General features: G+C 37.0%; 1 protein-coding gene across 2 annotated transcripts in view; it reads right to left on the minus strand.

The window, feature by feature from the left end:
* The window catches only part of LOC125233057, a 262529-nt gene that overhangs the window by 28456 nt on the left and 219278 nt on the right, over positions 1-14795 (minus strand). For both annotated transcript variants that reach the window (XM_048138903.1, XM_048138902.1), the window contains exon 5: positions 8126-8277. In XM_048138903.1, coding sequence (XP_047994860.1) covers positions 8126-8277 — 152 coding nt within the window. The remainder of the gene's footprint in view (positions 1-8125; positions 8278-14795) is intronic.

A 14795-nucleotide genomic window follows, 5' to 3' on the forward strand; every position in this document is an offset into this window, starting at 1 on the left:
TTATTTCACTAATCGTATATTCATAATAAATATAATCTATCACGTATCGAATTTACTTATATACTTAATTGATCAGTAAAATAAAATCTGTAAAATGATGAAAAAATTAAGGCAACGGCGGAGGACATCCGTTTATATGACGATTGACCGTGCGCAGTGGGTATGGTGGACAAATTAACATTAATTGTTTAAGCAAAACTAACAAAACTCATTTTTTGTAAAGGCCATACATTTTGCGGTTCATTTCGTTATTATATCAATTGCGGAAAAATATAATTTATTGAGCTAGAAGCATGTTTCACTCGTATCAGTGCGAATGCTATTCATATACAGTAAAAATACACATATTGTCAAATATTTTGTAAACTTCTACAATTACGACTAAAATTATTAAAAAGTAACGATAGTACGCATAATATGCTTTCAAATGATACCTCTCACAAATTAATCGCTAAAATAGGATCTGAGAAATACATAAAATTAGGCGACGGTTAGCACCTATTTACGTCACGGGGGTGCAGTGACACCTGCTAAACCAAATTCGTAATTACTTGGTTGTATAATATCATACATCAATAAAACTTATATTTTTAGAAAGCATATGAAATGTCCTGTAAATCTTATCATAACATTATTTGCGGTAAAGTTATTGTTTATTGGTCATGCACCAAGATACAATCTTAAAAATTATGAAAACGGCAACGAAAATGGTCATCCATGTATCCATGTATATGACGGTGCGCAGTGAGTATGATGGATAAATTAACATTAATTGTTTATGCAATACTGACAAAACTTATTATTTGCAAAAGGTCATACATTTCGCCGTTTATTTTGTTATTATATCAATTGCGGAAAAAATATAATTCATTGAGCTAGAAGCATGTTTTACTCACATCGGTCCCAATGCATATTTTCAAATATTTTGTTAGCTACTACAGTTACAACTAAAATTATTGAGAACTAATGATAGTACGCATAATATGCTTTCAAAAGATTCCTGTTAAATAAAATAGGATCTGAAAAATATAGAAAATTTGGCGACGGTCAGCATCCATACGTGGCCGGGCGCTGTGGCCCCTACTTAACCATATTTGTAATTACTTGGTTATATAATATTATACACCAATAAAACTTATGTTATTAGAAAGCGCACGAAATTCCGCGTAAATCTTATACTAACATCAATTCCGGAAAAGTTGTTGTTTATTGATTAAGAAGCATTTTTTACCAGTAGGTACTTGTGCGACTCATGGTCTATAAAACACATATTTTCAAATATTTTCTAAACAGCTACCTTTATGATTATAGTTATTTATAAAAAAATATAGTAGGTTTAATTAGCTTTGAAACGATACCTCTCGCATATGGATCCGTAAAATAGGACCTCAAAAATATTGAATACTTTACTACGGTCAGCGCCCATTTCTGCGACCGGGCAGAGTGACTCCTGCTAAACCAAATTCGTAATTACATGGTTATATATTAGCATATACCAATGAAACTTATATTTTTAGAAAGAGCATGAATAGACGCGAAAATTTTATAATAACATCAATTGCGGTAAAGTTATTGTTTATTCAGTAGACGCATTTTTTTCTACTACTTGTGCAATTCATGCGCGATAAAAAAACACATATTTTCAAATATTTCGTAAACGGTTACTTTCATGAGTATAGTTATTTAAAAAAAATTAAAGTAGGTTTAATAAGCTTTCAAACGACACCTTGCACGAACAGATTGGTGCCATAGGACTCGAGATGTGAATAAATATATATGATGGTCGGCCGCCATCTTTCTCCCCCCTTTTTCTCAACCCGTCCCCCCCTCCTTAAACTAAAACAGGTCAATTCGTAATCTGGAGATAACGAGGAACACATCCATACCTGTTTTAGGTATTTAGAAGAGATGTCGACGATTTTTTGTAAAAGAGGTCGTTTGGTCCCTGACTACATAATTATCTATCCATTGTTAAAGCAAATATATATCTTACGGGCTAGAAATCATTAATATGTAATTAAAGTGCAATAACAAACCCTACCTTAGTTGCCTTAGAGCGGTAAATTGTATGAGGTGATTTGACATCTCACGAAACACGTGCAGTATTATATTGTCATTGCATATGTCTGTCTCATCTGTTCTTAAACTATGACAACTAAACTTATTACAAATCTGATATCAGAAGCCTTTTTTACAAGCTTTTATTCAACTTGCCTTGTTAGTTTGGGTCAAAACGTAGAAGCTAAATTTGACCCACTTTCCGGTTTCCGATTGAGCTGAAATTTTGCACACATATGTAAATCACGTGACAATGCAATATTATGGTATCATGGAGGTGATCTGATGATGGAGCAGAAAGGTGGTCAGAGGAACTCTGTTATGAAACGTCGTATCCCCATTGAGTAAGGGGTTTTTAGAAACATCTCGGAGAGCAAAAGATGATTGTTGAAAGAAAGGTACAGTCGGCTAAGGTAAAGCTTGTGCAAAAAATGAATTTTTTGCAAAAAAAAAATATTATAAATTGGGAGGTGTAATTTTTTATTATCTCTGCATTTCATTGAGAAGAAAAACCGGCCAAGAGCGCGTCGGGTCACGGTCAGTGTAGGGTTCCGTAGTTCCAGGGAAAATAATATATTTAGTTAGGGGCATGAAAATGTCTGTCAAAGTTGGCATTTAAATTTATTGTATTATTTACTCATTTTAACTTTATTTTTGTGTAAAATTTTGCTCAGAATTGTGTATACCTTTGTAGAGCATTGAATGTAGTGTATACCTACACTTCTAAAGTTTATGTTCCATACATACTACAATTTTCTTTTCATTGACAGACGATTTCAATTTCAATTTCAATTTGATGGATAAATATCCGCGGCCTGAGGGGTGAATAGGATCAGGAATGGGGGGAATCGGGTCGCAAAGGGGGTGAATAGGTGTACGAAGGGGGTGATTAGGGTCGGAAGAGGGGTGAATTGGGATGTGTGGTCAATGGTTGTCAAATTGTATAAAAGATATATAACTTACCTAAAGTGATGTTTTTATGAATGACCTCTCTGTATATGGATGCAATTTATAAGTCAATGTATTGCTTCGTAGTTAGACTAGATACAAGAAATCAACATTTAGAAATGTTAATTACACTTCTGTCAACCTCCACGTTTCACCCATGATTGCTATAATATAAATGGATTACTTTAAAATAAAAATCATAAGTATGAAACTATACAACTATGGAAGAAATAAAATTATTTTATTGAATAATTTTTGATTTGTTCTTTTTCAAGTTTATATAAATAATAAATTCTCAATTTGCTCAAAGGTTGAAAGAGACACCTTATAGGGATAAGTTCGCCTTTGTACACCATAACTATACTGTATTTATATGTCCTAACTTGTCTTATGTACAATAAAGTGTTCACATACATACATACATAAATTGAAATAGATATCATACACGAAAGAAAAAACGACAAGGCCTACTGATGGCCGAGCCGGGAATCGAACCCGAGTCTTCAGCTTACGCAGCTAACGTCATTACCACTAGGCCACCCGCCCGCCGTGTGGTACCCAACGAAATTTCTCTAGTGTATGTTATCTCTGATAGGCACATTTTGACCACCTCGTATATGAATCTTATAAGGTCCATTTGCACCAACCACTTAACTCAGGGTTAGTGGGCTGTCAACTGTCAAATTCCATGTAAAATAGTGGGTTAACCCTCAGGTTAATCCTCCATCTTCGTTGGTGCAAGTGGCACTTAGAGGATTACGGTATAGCGAGAGACATGGCGGGTTCGATTCCCGGCTCAGCCACCAGGGGGCCTTGTCGTTCTTACTTTCGTGCGTGATATCTATTTCAATGTATAAGCATGAAAACTATTGAAATATTTTCAAATAAGTAATTTTTACTGATAAACTTTTTTTTTGGCATTTAATTTTGTAAGGTATGCTCCCAGCCGAAGATCAGCACTGATGAAGAGGCACCAAAGAAAACACGTCCGTTCCATACAAGATTTATTAGCAGAGAGCGAAAATATATACCTATCCACAATCAGTCGGTGCCTATAATTACTAAACTACCCACATATGTCACAAATTTATTTCAAAAAAACTTAATGTCATTATCAGTTTGCCGTTAATATTTGTGGGGTTTGAAATTGGACCAGAAGTGATATTAAAAAAAACTATACATTTATAACCTTTTGAATTTTGGAAGTCGGTTAAAAAATCTGGCCAAATTAGAATCTTTTTTCGCACAATTGTAAAACTAAATTATCTTTACTAGTTACCTCTAAAATACTAAATGAAATGACATCTATTGCGACTTAAGTAGTTTGCATAAATTAGTAATCCAATTCATCTAGAGACGGCGCTGCAATTTGGGCTACTTAGTACATCGTTTTCTAAAGATTTTGGGTACATGGGGTCGGAACGGGTATGAACTACCGTAATTTGTGCTGAATAAGACCAAAACCGACTTTTGAACGTCGATAGCACTTTTTTTATATGTTCCATGCTAATTTTTTACACAAAAAATCTTCCAGCGGTGTGAACTTCGGTTTGTCTTTGAAAATATGTCGTTTTATTTAGTAATTTTCGCTCACCTTAACGTTGGGGTGAATAGGGAAAAGTGCTAGGGTTGACCCTTTTGGACTACGAACAAAACCTGACTAACTAATATGTTATGAGTAGTCGGTTATGTATTAATAAAATAAATTTATCGAAATCTACACATATGATAACCTTAAACCAACCTTTATAAATGGTGCTCTGACGCAGTGAACAAGTAAGTATGGTTGTGGGCAGTGCGGATAACGTGTTAAAATATAAGCATAGTTTGTTGCTATTTTTCATGTTTAAATAACTTCTAAACTAACGTAGTGGTATTCAAGTAAAAGGTTCACAGTGAATATTAAGTAGCTTGCCAGAAACGTGTTTCTGCTTAGCTATACCTACCATTGTAAGTATTGAGTTTTGTATCATAAAGTCAAACTAGGCATTTATTACTAATGATTTACTCTGTGGGGTGCCTTTGATCACTTGCATGGGGTAATATTGACCATAATGACACATAGTTGATTATTGTCTGATTATGTCACGGTACTTGTTGAGTTGAGGCAGATAATTTGATCTCTTCGTGTGATAAATATTGAAACAATTACAAATAAAGTTGGTTTTTCGAAGATGGTAGGTAATTTTTATTTTTGATCAAAGTAACCCCAAAATAGCGTTAAATAGTTCTAATATTTGACTGTGCGAACCGTTTTTTTATCTTTTCTTGAGATAAAATACTTTTGCAAGGGGTTACATTCGATTACCATTTAAAAAAAACATAGGGTATCAAAGTAACCCCAATGTCAGTTTAAGTTTGATCTCATAGTTTTTTTTCTGCGTACATTATTTTGTTACTTTTCTAGATTTTTAGCAGGAAAAGACTAAAAAAGTTGATGGCCCCATTTTTTTTCTTTTTTTACATTTAATGGATAAAAATACCCATTAAATGTAGAAGCTAGCTATAGCTACCCATTACATGTAGAAGCTAGAGAAGTTTAAATTCCCAAATTGGTCAATGTAACCCCAGTTTACGGTAGACACCGTGAATCTATTCTAATAATTCTTTTTTTATTTGAAAGAAAAATCGTTACGATACTAAAATATGCAATCTAAGATAAAAATGCTTTTCATATATAGTTACAAACTTAGTTCAGAATTTTTTTTCGTACAACTTTTATAAATTGGTCTACCTATCAAGTTAAAAATAATTTTCCTAGAAAGTCTGTATAAAGTCCTGCTTTTGAGATTTTTTCATATTTGAGAAAACAGCCCTTATTGCCTGAAATACGGCAGTGATATTGACATTGACATTTAACTTTTTCGTATTTTGACTGCACTGTTGTATTTTTTGCCATGCTAATTTGAACCTTATCTCTGAGCGATGTTTTTTTAATTTTCAGTCACGTCACAGATGTTTATGACATAACATCTAGGTATTTAGCCATTTAAAAGAAACTTCAAGGGACTTTACAGACGTGGCGACTGCAACTGGTACAGGGTCTAAGCTATAATTTAAAATTATATTGTGATTTTTATATGTTTTTTGTGTTTTATTTATTACTAAGTATGAGTTTCAACATTTTCAACTCAAGAAACTGAAATTTAGAGAAGAGACTCGGAAATTGGGTAAGATAAAGAGTCTGATGCAGATGGCGATGGCGGTATTGGGATAAGATAAGATATGCGTCGATATTCCCTGTCTTTCTTTGTGTCTCTGACTTGACTGCTGCTAGCTGTACTCTATTCATTAGGTCTTTATTTTATACACATACTTTATTTTGTATCAAACTAAATGATAAAAAAACCTAACGACCAAAAAGAATAAAGAAAATATCTGATAGTCTTTAATACAACCCGCATATACGTAATGAACAGCACAGGGCTCTGAAGACCTGCAGGGCAATCATAGTCGCGCGATAAATGATAAAACATCGGACCGTCCCTATTGCACTTACAAATAGTGCGATAGGGCTGAATGTTTTATCATTTATCACGCGACCATAATTGTCTGCCTGGAGGTATCGGCCTTCACATACGACTTTGAATAATGTTTGCGGGGATAGGCAGGCTGACGATTTTTAATCTAAGTAAGTATAGAAAAGTAACGCAAAATGAAGTGCAAAGTAATTTGAAATACACCTAGATAAACAATCAACTGAGTAAGGAACGTTATCTACATATTTAGGTAAATTTAAGTCACATGAGACATGAACAGAGAAGGAAAGCTAGATGATGCGAATTTTTTCTCTGTCTTCTTGTATGCTACCTTTTTTACAGTTTAATTTCTCAAAGGAGGTAAGTAGTTGACTACAAACTCAAAATAACACTCTTGAAAAAAATTAAGGGTCACTGACCTTTCACAGTAAATTGAGGTAGTGTGAGTGAAGGGTGTTTGTGTGTGTAATGGGGTAATTTGACAGATTCTGAAAATTCTCCCTGCTCTACCCCCTCTTAAACGAGCAATTGTTGTATATTTATTTATTTATTTATATATACCGACGATCTCGGAAACCACTCTAACGATTTCGCTGAAATTTGTTATGTGGGGGTTTTCGGGGGTGAAAAATCGATCTAGCGTAGTCTTAGATCCCGGAAAACGCAAATTTTCGAGTTTTCATGAGTTTTTCTTTCGCGTTTGTAAACGTAAAATATGGTAGTTAATTTCGCCGCGCGCGCATCGATTCCGCTTAGCTCAGTCGTACGAGGTCGGTCTAATGTACGCAGATAGATCGTAGGTGTCAGGGTTTCGAATCCCGGCCAGCAATTAAGTTTTTGTTTTTGTCTTTTTCAATTCATGGGTTTTGGTTGTACTAAATGAACACTTGAACAAACGTGATAAAATCAAACCGTGATAAAGTCGAACATGTTGAATAAGGCCCCAGGTAAGTGGATAGGACACGGACAGTAATATAATTTAAACACGAGCAACAAAGTTAGCTGACGAATGAGATACATCCTTAGAATGAAGGGTTTATTACCCAGAGTTTTCCTGCTTCGCCGTAAAAGTGCCGTTTCCTGGAGTAACATCGTTTTGCACAGAACCGGATTCATATTTTGCGACTTCACGCTGTAATTAAGGTTTAAAGGCTTGGACACCAAAATCAGATAAATGAGTTGTAGTTTTCAATTAATTTTTAAAATAATTAATCTTAGTGCACCATTGCATACCTAAGGAACTATCTGTTATTCCTGTTCTAAGGTGTGTCAGGTTTCTTAACCAAGTAAGTAGTAAGTGGCTCAGAAATGTAAATGATGATCCAGGAAAAAAGAAAAGCAACATAAGGTACTTGAGTTCTTTGCTACCTTGGTCAAGTGGTCAAGTAATAGGGTTCATGCTTTCCTGGCTTTTGCTCGAGCTTGTACATGCTGCCGCCGGCAATCTTCTTGTCCTAGATTATTTATTTGAAACACAATCAGGTAAAAAGAAAGCCAATTACCTGGAGTCTTAGCTACCCTGGTTGGGTAGCGCGTATGCTTTCCCTGACTCTTGCTCCAGCTCGCCTAGGCTGCCGCCGCCAGTATTCTTGTCCTGGAGTATTTGAATCACAATCAGGTAAAAAGAAAAGCATATTTACCTGAAGTCTTTGCTGCCCTGGTTGGGTAGCGTGCGTGCTTTCCCTGGTTCTTGCTCCAACTCGTACAGACTGCCGCCGCCAGTCTTCTTGCCCCATTTTTTAAGGGACGTTGCATAGTCTTCTGGATTGTATATCGGCGGCCTTTGCTTTTCCTGAAACAAGATATTATATCGTTACAAGCAAAAGCTAAAAAATACTGCACGTTGAGCGGTATTTAGATCTTACGATATTTTAAAAGGATCAATCAATAGCAAATTGTTGGATCTTAAATGTAATTATCCCGGCCACATACTTATGTACATGCGTTTTCCAGCCAGTCTCCAGCCTAATGTGTTAATGTTATTTCTTGTCAGTTAAACAAAAAAGCACATACATAAGCGTCTAGAATACCTAGCCTAGCTAACATGACACTTATAGTCGGTCTATGTATAACTGCATAGAACTGAATAATGATTAGACCCATCATAGTACAATACTCGCGTTCTCATACTGGCTATCTGATGTTAGTCAACATCAGCAATAGTAAATTGCAAATTTCTCCAGTACCTGCACAAATCATAACAAATTAACTGGGAACTTCAGCTCAGCATTCGTTCACAATGCTATGACAACGGAGAAAGCCGTTTGGAACACCGTTCAAGAATTTTAGCTATGTGAAATATTTAGACAATTCGCAATAAAAAACCTGTTAGCGCGAATCTGTTTGTATGTTATTAGCGCAAATTAGTTTATGAGTTATTGTTGAGATGGAGGAGAAATTGGTAATGTTCTTTGATGGAATTAAAACAAAAATATTATACAGGCTGTATTTTGATAGCGGGTCAGTAAGGGCAGCTATGAGATCCCGTGGTCCTACGCGAAAATGGTCTAAGGAGACCTTCCCTCGATTTCAAATTGATGAAAAATGCCATTTACACATTTTTGAAAAAAACATACAGGATGCGAGAAAACAATCCATCCCATTCCTAGGAACACGATAGGACCACGGGATCTCATAGCCGCCTTTACTGACCCGCTATCAAAATACACCCTGTATAGGTTAGATGAGAAGAGAATGATGTACATTTTCTTTAAAATATACATAGTAAGTAGGTACCAAAGGTTGAGATTGTTGAAGTATGGATATACTAGTATAAGGCATTGTTTGGCGCTGAAATATTATGTATGAGACAAGGAAATCTAAAAATGAAATGCAGATGAAATTAATGGTGTCCAATGTCCATGGAAGGGAACAGAAGGTATATAGTTCAGAAGTGGTACATTTGCAACTTGTAAATTTCACATCATCGTCATCATTGACTTCAGAAACATCTCATAAGTACATTGGCGCAGCGGTGTGACTCGCCCCTAGTCAAGCGGTATGTGCAGCTACACTCACCTGTAGCTGTGCTGCCGCGAAACTTGTAAATATATTAGGTTTTTGTTTGTTTCCGTCCTTGTATCTGTTTTGTTTAATGATTGTATCTTTTCTTGTTACTAACAATAGATGTATAGGTTGTTGTATTTACTAACCCTATGGACTTGATGGTTCGAAATAAAGTTATTTATTATTATTATTTCTTTTCCAGTTCTCGGGACCATGGGGTCCCGGACTTTTGGGAGGCGTGCGTGGGGCCGAAGCCAACAGCGCAGAGGCCCTTTAAGACAGTTTAATTTAAAGTAATGTGACACTAGCCGGCGATTGTCCCTGTCCGCACTATAGAATGCACCCAAGGACAAGCCCCGGTTTGTGTAAAACTATTGCAATGAAAAGAAACAAATTGTACTGGGCTATTGGGTTGAGATGTTAGTGTGCTAGTGACCGGTCTATGGAAAGGTCTATGGCACCTGCCTTGATCATATATTTTAGAAACACGAAAAAATAGGCAGGCGGTGACTCGCCAATTCACTATATGGGTCCCCGAAAACGGCCGCTCGCACGGAGCGACAAGGGGACAACATAGCGTGAGCGGCTCAGGGTGTGGAGAGGTGTGCGCCGCTTTCTACCCAGTCTGTACGAAACAGCCACTGTGCCAACTCGCGTCTTATGCATATTTCACTTCCACCCTGCAAGCATATAGCTCTGGCACCCCACTCTGGACGGCCGGTTAAGGCAAGCCAGAGGTGAGAGTCCTGCGGCCCCTGCTCAGTGTTCACTCCGGCCGGCCAGTGAAGGCAAGCCGGAGGAGGGGCCTGACCGACTCTCGGGGGCATGGGACCCAAGGGACGCCACTTCCCATTCAGCTCGCCACAAGCTGCCCTGGGGGCTTATTATTATTATTATTATAAGTACTTTTGTACGGCAATTAAGTAATAAACATACAAGTTCAGATTTCATAATTTTAACTTTTCTTTAGTTTTTTTGCGAAAAACTTTTGATATGTTCTCGAGCTTATATTTTTTTCTGCAGCACCTGCATAACACTCTAACGTGCGTAACACCACGGACCATATAACACGGGACAAACAAAGCCCATACAAAAAAGCGTACCCCAGAAATGTATGGGCATTTGAGGCTTAAAACTAGATGACGCTCTTCGCAGCCTCGAAGTGGCCAAAATCATATGTTTCCGAAATATTTTAGCGTGTTTTTATTTTTTATAAAAATAAGTGGCATGCTTGTTTATTTTAATATCATAATATCACGTCAATACACATTAAAAAACTAATAATTTGTAAGCATCATCAGTGTAGTTATGATCGTATTTAATAGGTGGCGAATTAGCGATTAAGACTGTAAATCCTATATAGATAATCCTTGGTAATACTAAGATAAGATTTGGAAGCATATTAAGTAAACGTTCCATATAAGGCCATTTTATGGTGACATAAAATAATCACCCATTGGACTCCACGCCCACAAAGTAAACACCTCATTTTATAACCTCACGTAACATGCCAAGTGTTATGTGAGAAATTTGAATAACTTGTGTCATTAGCCGGTAGCCTTGACTCATAAAACTCGGATATTTTAAACATTCACGGAAGATGAGGTCTTCGAGAAAGTTGCTCTACTGGGTTGAGATTCAAATAATAGTTTGTTTTAAGTGATTTTTACAGGTCTTTAAGTATTACAGCCAAGATCCACACTTTGGTTCCCATCAGTGAAACACGAATTTGTACAGCACCTGGACGCAAGAAAAATGCCTACTAACTGTGAAAAATTAACATGAAATATTAATATATTACATTAATCACACATCGGATATGTACTACCTATTCGCAAATGGCAATTTTACCAACCTCCATGAGGAAACTCAAAAGCATGAAACTATTTGGTCAGTCTGTAGTTTCTTCTACATATTAATAAAAATATCGTCATTACGATCTGGGGGGTTACCATGACGTACTATAGACGTTCAGTTTAGGTTGAGAGAAAGGGACACAGCTATAGCAGTTACATAGCTCCGTCCCTCTCTCTCAACCTAAACTGAACGGCTGTAGCACGTCATGGTAACCCCCCTGTGGTGAAAATTATTTAGGATGACTCACACTAGTGACACTAGAACAGAATGGAACAAGGTAAGCCGATGTGCCAAATTCTCTAGCAGTCAGACGACATTCGTAGCTCGAAGATCACTTTCCATAGAAATTGACACAACGTCAACTGCGTTTATAGAAACGTAAGTGCCCTTAAAACCGTTACCGAAACAATGCAATTCATCCGCAACAAGTTGCGTTATTATAAATAATACATGAGTGCGGTAAGTGCTACACTAACAATTACTGTCAAATTAGCTTACGACAAAAGAAAGCAGGGTTAATGAACGGAACGGTGCGCGGGCGCAGCGATGGGTGTGATCCGTCTTGGATTGACGTTGGCGGGTGCACATTAATTTCAGCGTAGCGCAGTCTAGGAAGTTAGCATGTATACTTAAGTACCTGTATATATTTTGACGTTTAAAATTGCACATGCAGCGATGAAGCTTCGATAAAGATGAAGCGGTCGTCAAGGTGCGATTAAAGCTCTTAATACCTTACAGATGTAGTGCGTAAAAGGTTTCCTTCGGAAACGTTCGTATTTCTCATGCTAGTTCAGTCAATGTCAGTACATCTAATACTGACACTGACTGAAATAGCTTGACACGTTCGTGCGTTTCCGTAACAATACGAAGGCAACTCTTTTCGCACTACATCTGTATAAAGGAGGAGTTTGCCGTATCAAAATGGCGCAAAAAGGTGTTATTACCTATATTTGTATTTTTTTTGTATCTACTGATCGTCAATAAGAAACATATTAAACGAATTCTGTAATTATCAAACGATACGCTATCATAATACGCTTTCTGTTCTTATTAGGATTATGCCTAATGATACGTAACCAGTATGTTTCTAATATACGGATCTAGTTTGGGTAATTCTAATACCATCGCCATCTAATATATCGCAGCGGCCAAACTCCCACAAATATCGGAACACATACATTAACGCTTTGGTAATAAAGGCGCGTTTAGATATTTATGAGCTCCTTGCCCGCTCAAATGTATTTGACAGCTGTACAACGATTACACTGGTACATCTTTTGTTACTGATACTATCGCGCAATGAAGTGGATGTAATAAGAAGATTATCAGGGTTCCGTTGTCGAATAATGTATGTACTATCAGCTGCAAGGGTGCATGGCGAATTTATCAATGAATTCATTCATAATTTCTCCATAAACTTTTGCAGCTGATAGTACAGTCAAGAGTAAAAATATGGGTGTTACACATCTTACTCAGAAATATGTCCGGTGTAATAAGAGCGTGGTACCATATTTATGAGACGATTTTTTCGGTACTCATTTTTGCACTTGACTGTATGTCAGTTTTGTCGATATATGTACGTTATCAACTCACAACTGTAATTACCAAAAGGAGTAGACAGAGCACATGGAACCGTTCAAGCTCCAGTTCCACTATTAGATATTAAAGTGTTCAAGAAAACGAAATTGTGATATTGCATTGACAGGTTGCTAAATCCACAATTTAACGCACAATGAAAAGTTGTCACAAAAAAGTTTAAAAACATTAAACTTAATGAATAAGGTGTGTGTATTCTTGTCACAATATTTAGTCTCATTATACTTATTATCATAAAATTGAGTTTCAAGCTTAGCAGCTGTAGGTACAATATTTTAATGTACTATAAGTAGAGATGGTGCTTTTTTTTACGCACTAGTGCGAGAAGTGGTTCATTATACAATTATAAATATGTCAGGTCGAAACGCCAGAGATCCATCTGTACTGAAAAACGTCGTACGATACACGTGCGTAAAGGAAATTTGTAACTCGTGTCCATTTAAAACACTCCCTTCGATCGTGTTTTAATTGATCGCCACTCGTTCCGAACTTTTTTTTCGCACTTCGTATATACAAAGACATTTATACTTCGTATAGACGGATAAAGTCTAAGAAAAAAACGTACCTCAAAGCCCTAGAGAAAAAAGTACGGTGGCCTAGATGGCGTTACACCTTTGGGGAACGCTCGGCTAGATGGCGCTAATATTACCTAATATTTGACATTTTAACACATATCAAGCTAACAATTTGGGCCAAATTGTCAAAACTGAGGTTCAAAAGTTTTAAGCTTGTGTCGAGAGATGGCAGTTTATGCACTCTGACTACACAAAATGTTTTTTTGGAAGTAACTCTCTAGAAACTCGATCCTCTTTGGTATTAGTTAAATAAAGCGTAGGTATTTGTCGGTTTACGGGCAAGTGAAGGATCTGTTACGTTAGTACATACATACAATCATACATATAATCACGCCTGTATCCCATAAAGGGGCAGGCAGAGCACACGAAACTACTCAAGTTTCAGTGCCACTCTTGGCAAATAAAGGGTTGAAAGAAAACGAAACTGTGACATTGCAGTGACAGGTTGCCAGCCTCTCGCCTACGCCACAATTTAACCCATAATATCCCACAGTCACAGTATAATAAATAGTACTATCGTACAGTATGGCCACTCCCGCTCCCCGCTGAAAGTGCCGCCCACCCCCTCTCGGTTACCTCACAGTTACCGCCTGTCAAAAACGCGAACAGTCGACCTGTCATATTTCACTCATACAAGCATAGTACGCGTTCACCTACACGAGCGTAGACTGTGTGCTAGGAATGCGCCTCTTTCATATATTTGATCGCCAGTGTCCGAGGTGTGCCACAGTCGCTTTCTACGACACCCACGGGAAGAAAGGGGGTGGTGAAATTCTTAACCCATCACCACACGGGTTACGTTACGTTAGGAACTTATTAATAATCTGTGACAGAACCCTTCTATCTCTTTACTCGAGCCAAAAGTAATTTTTGACCGGAAGCTCATACTAAGACGTATTTAATTATATATTCACCGTACTTTAATAACAGTGGATGGGTTAAGAGAAAGGCCGATACTTATCTCGGGTACCTAAAACAATTTGTCATTATAAAGTAGCCTGCGAATCCATTTATCTTGGTATTGTTACTTTATTTTAGTATTTGAATGGGCTACGATTTGTTAAGACTTGTGGTGGTTGAGTAATGGTTTGAAGTTTGGATAACAAACAGAAAAACTATTACTACGATTACAAATATTTAAGCTTTGAAAACTACTTTAGTCTTAGGGTAATGCGGAAATCTCATAGTGTTGTGTTCCTGCCGGTTAGTAAAGCTGACAGAGCTCAACAAGGGTGCGGTGAGTGCGCGGATCTACGGAACTAATTGGTTCCGTCTA

The sequence above is a fragment of the Leguminivora glycinivorella genome, chromosome 14, assembly GCF_023078275.1.
Source record: "Leguminivora glycinivorella isolate SPB_JAAS2020 chromosome 14, LegGlyc_1.1, whole genome shotgun sequence".
Taxonomy (NCBI): domain Eukaryota; kingdom Metazoa; phylum Arthropoda; class Insecta; order Lepidoptera; family Tortricidae; genus Leguminivora; species Leguminivora glycinivorella.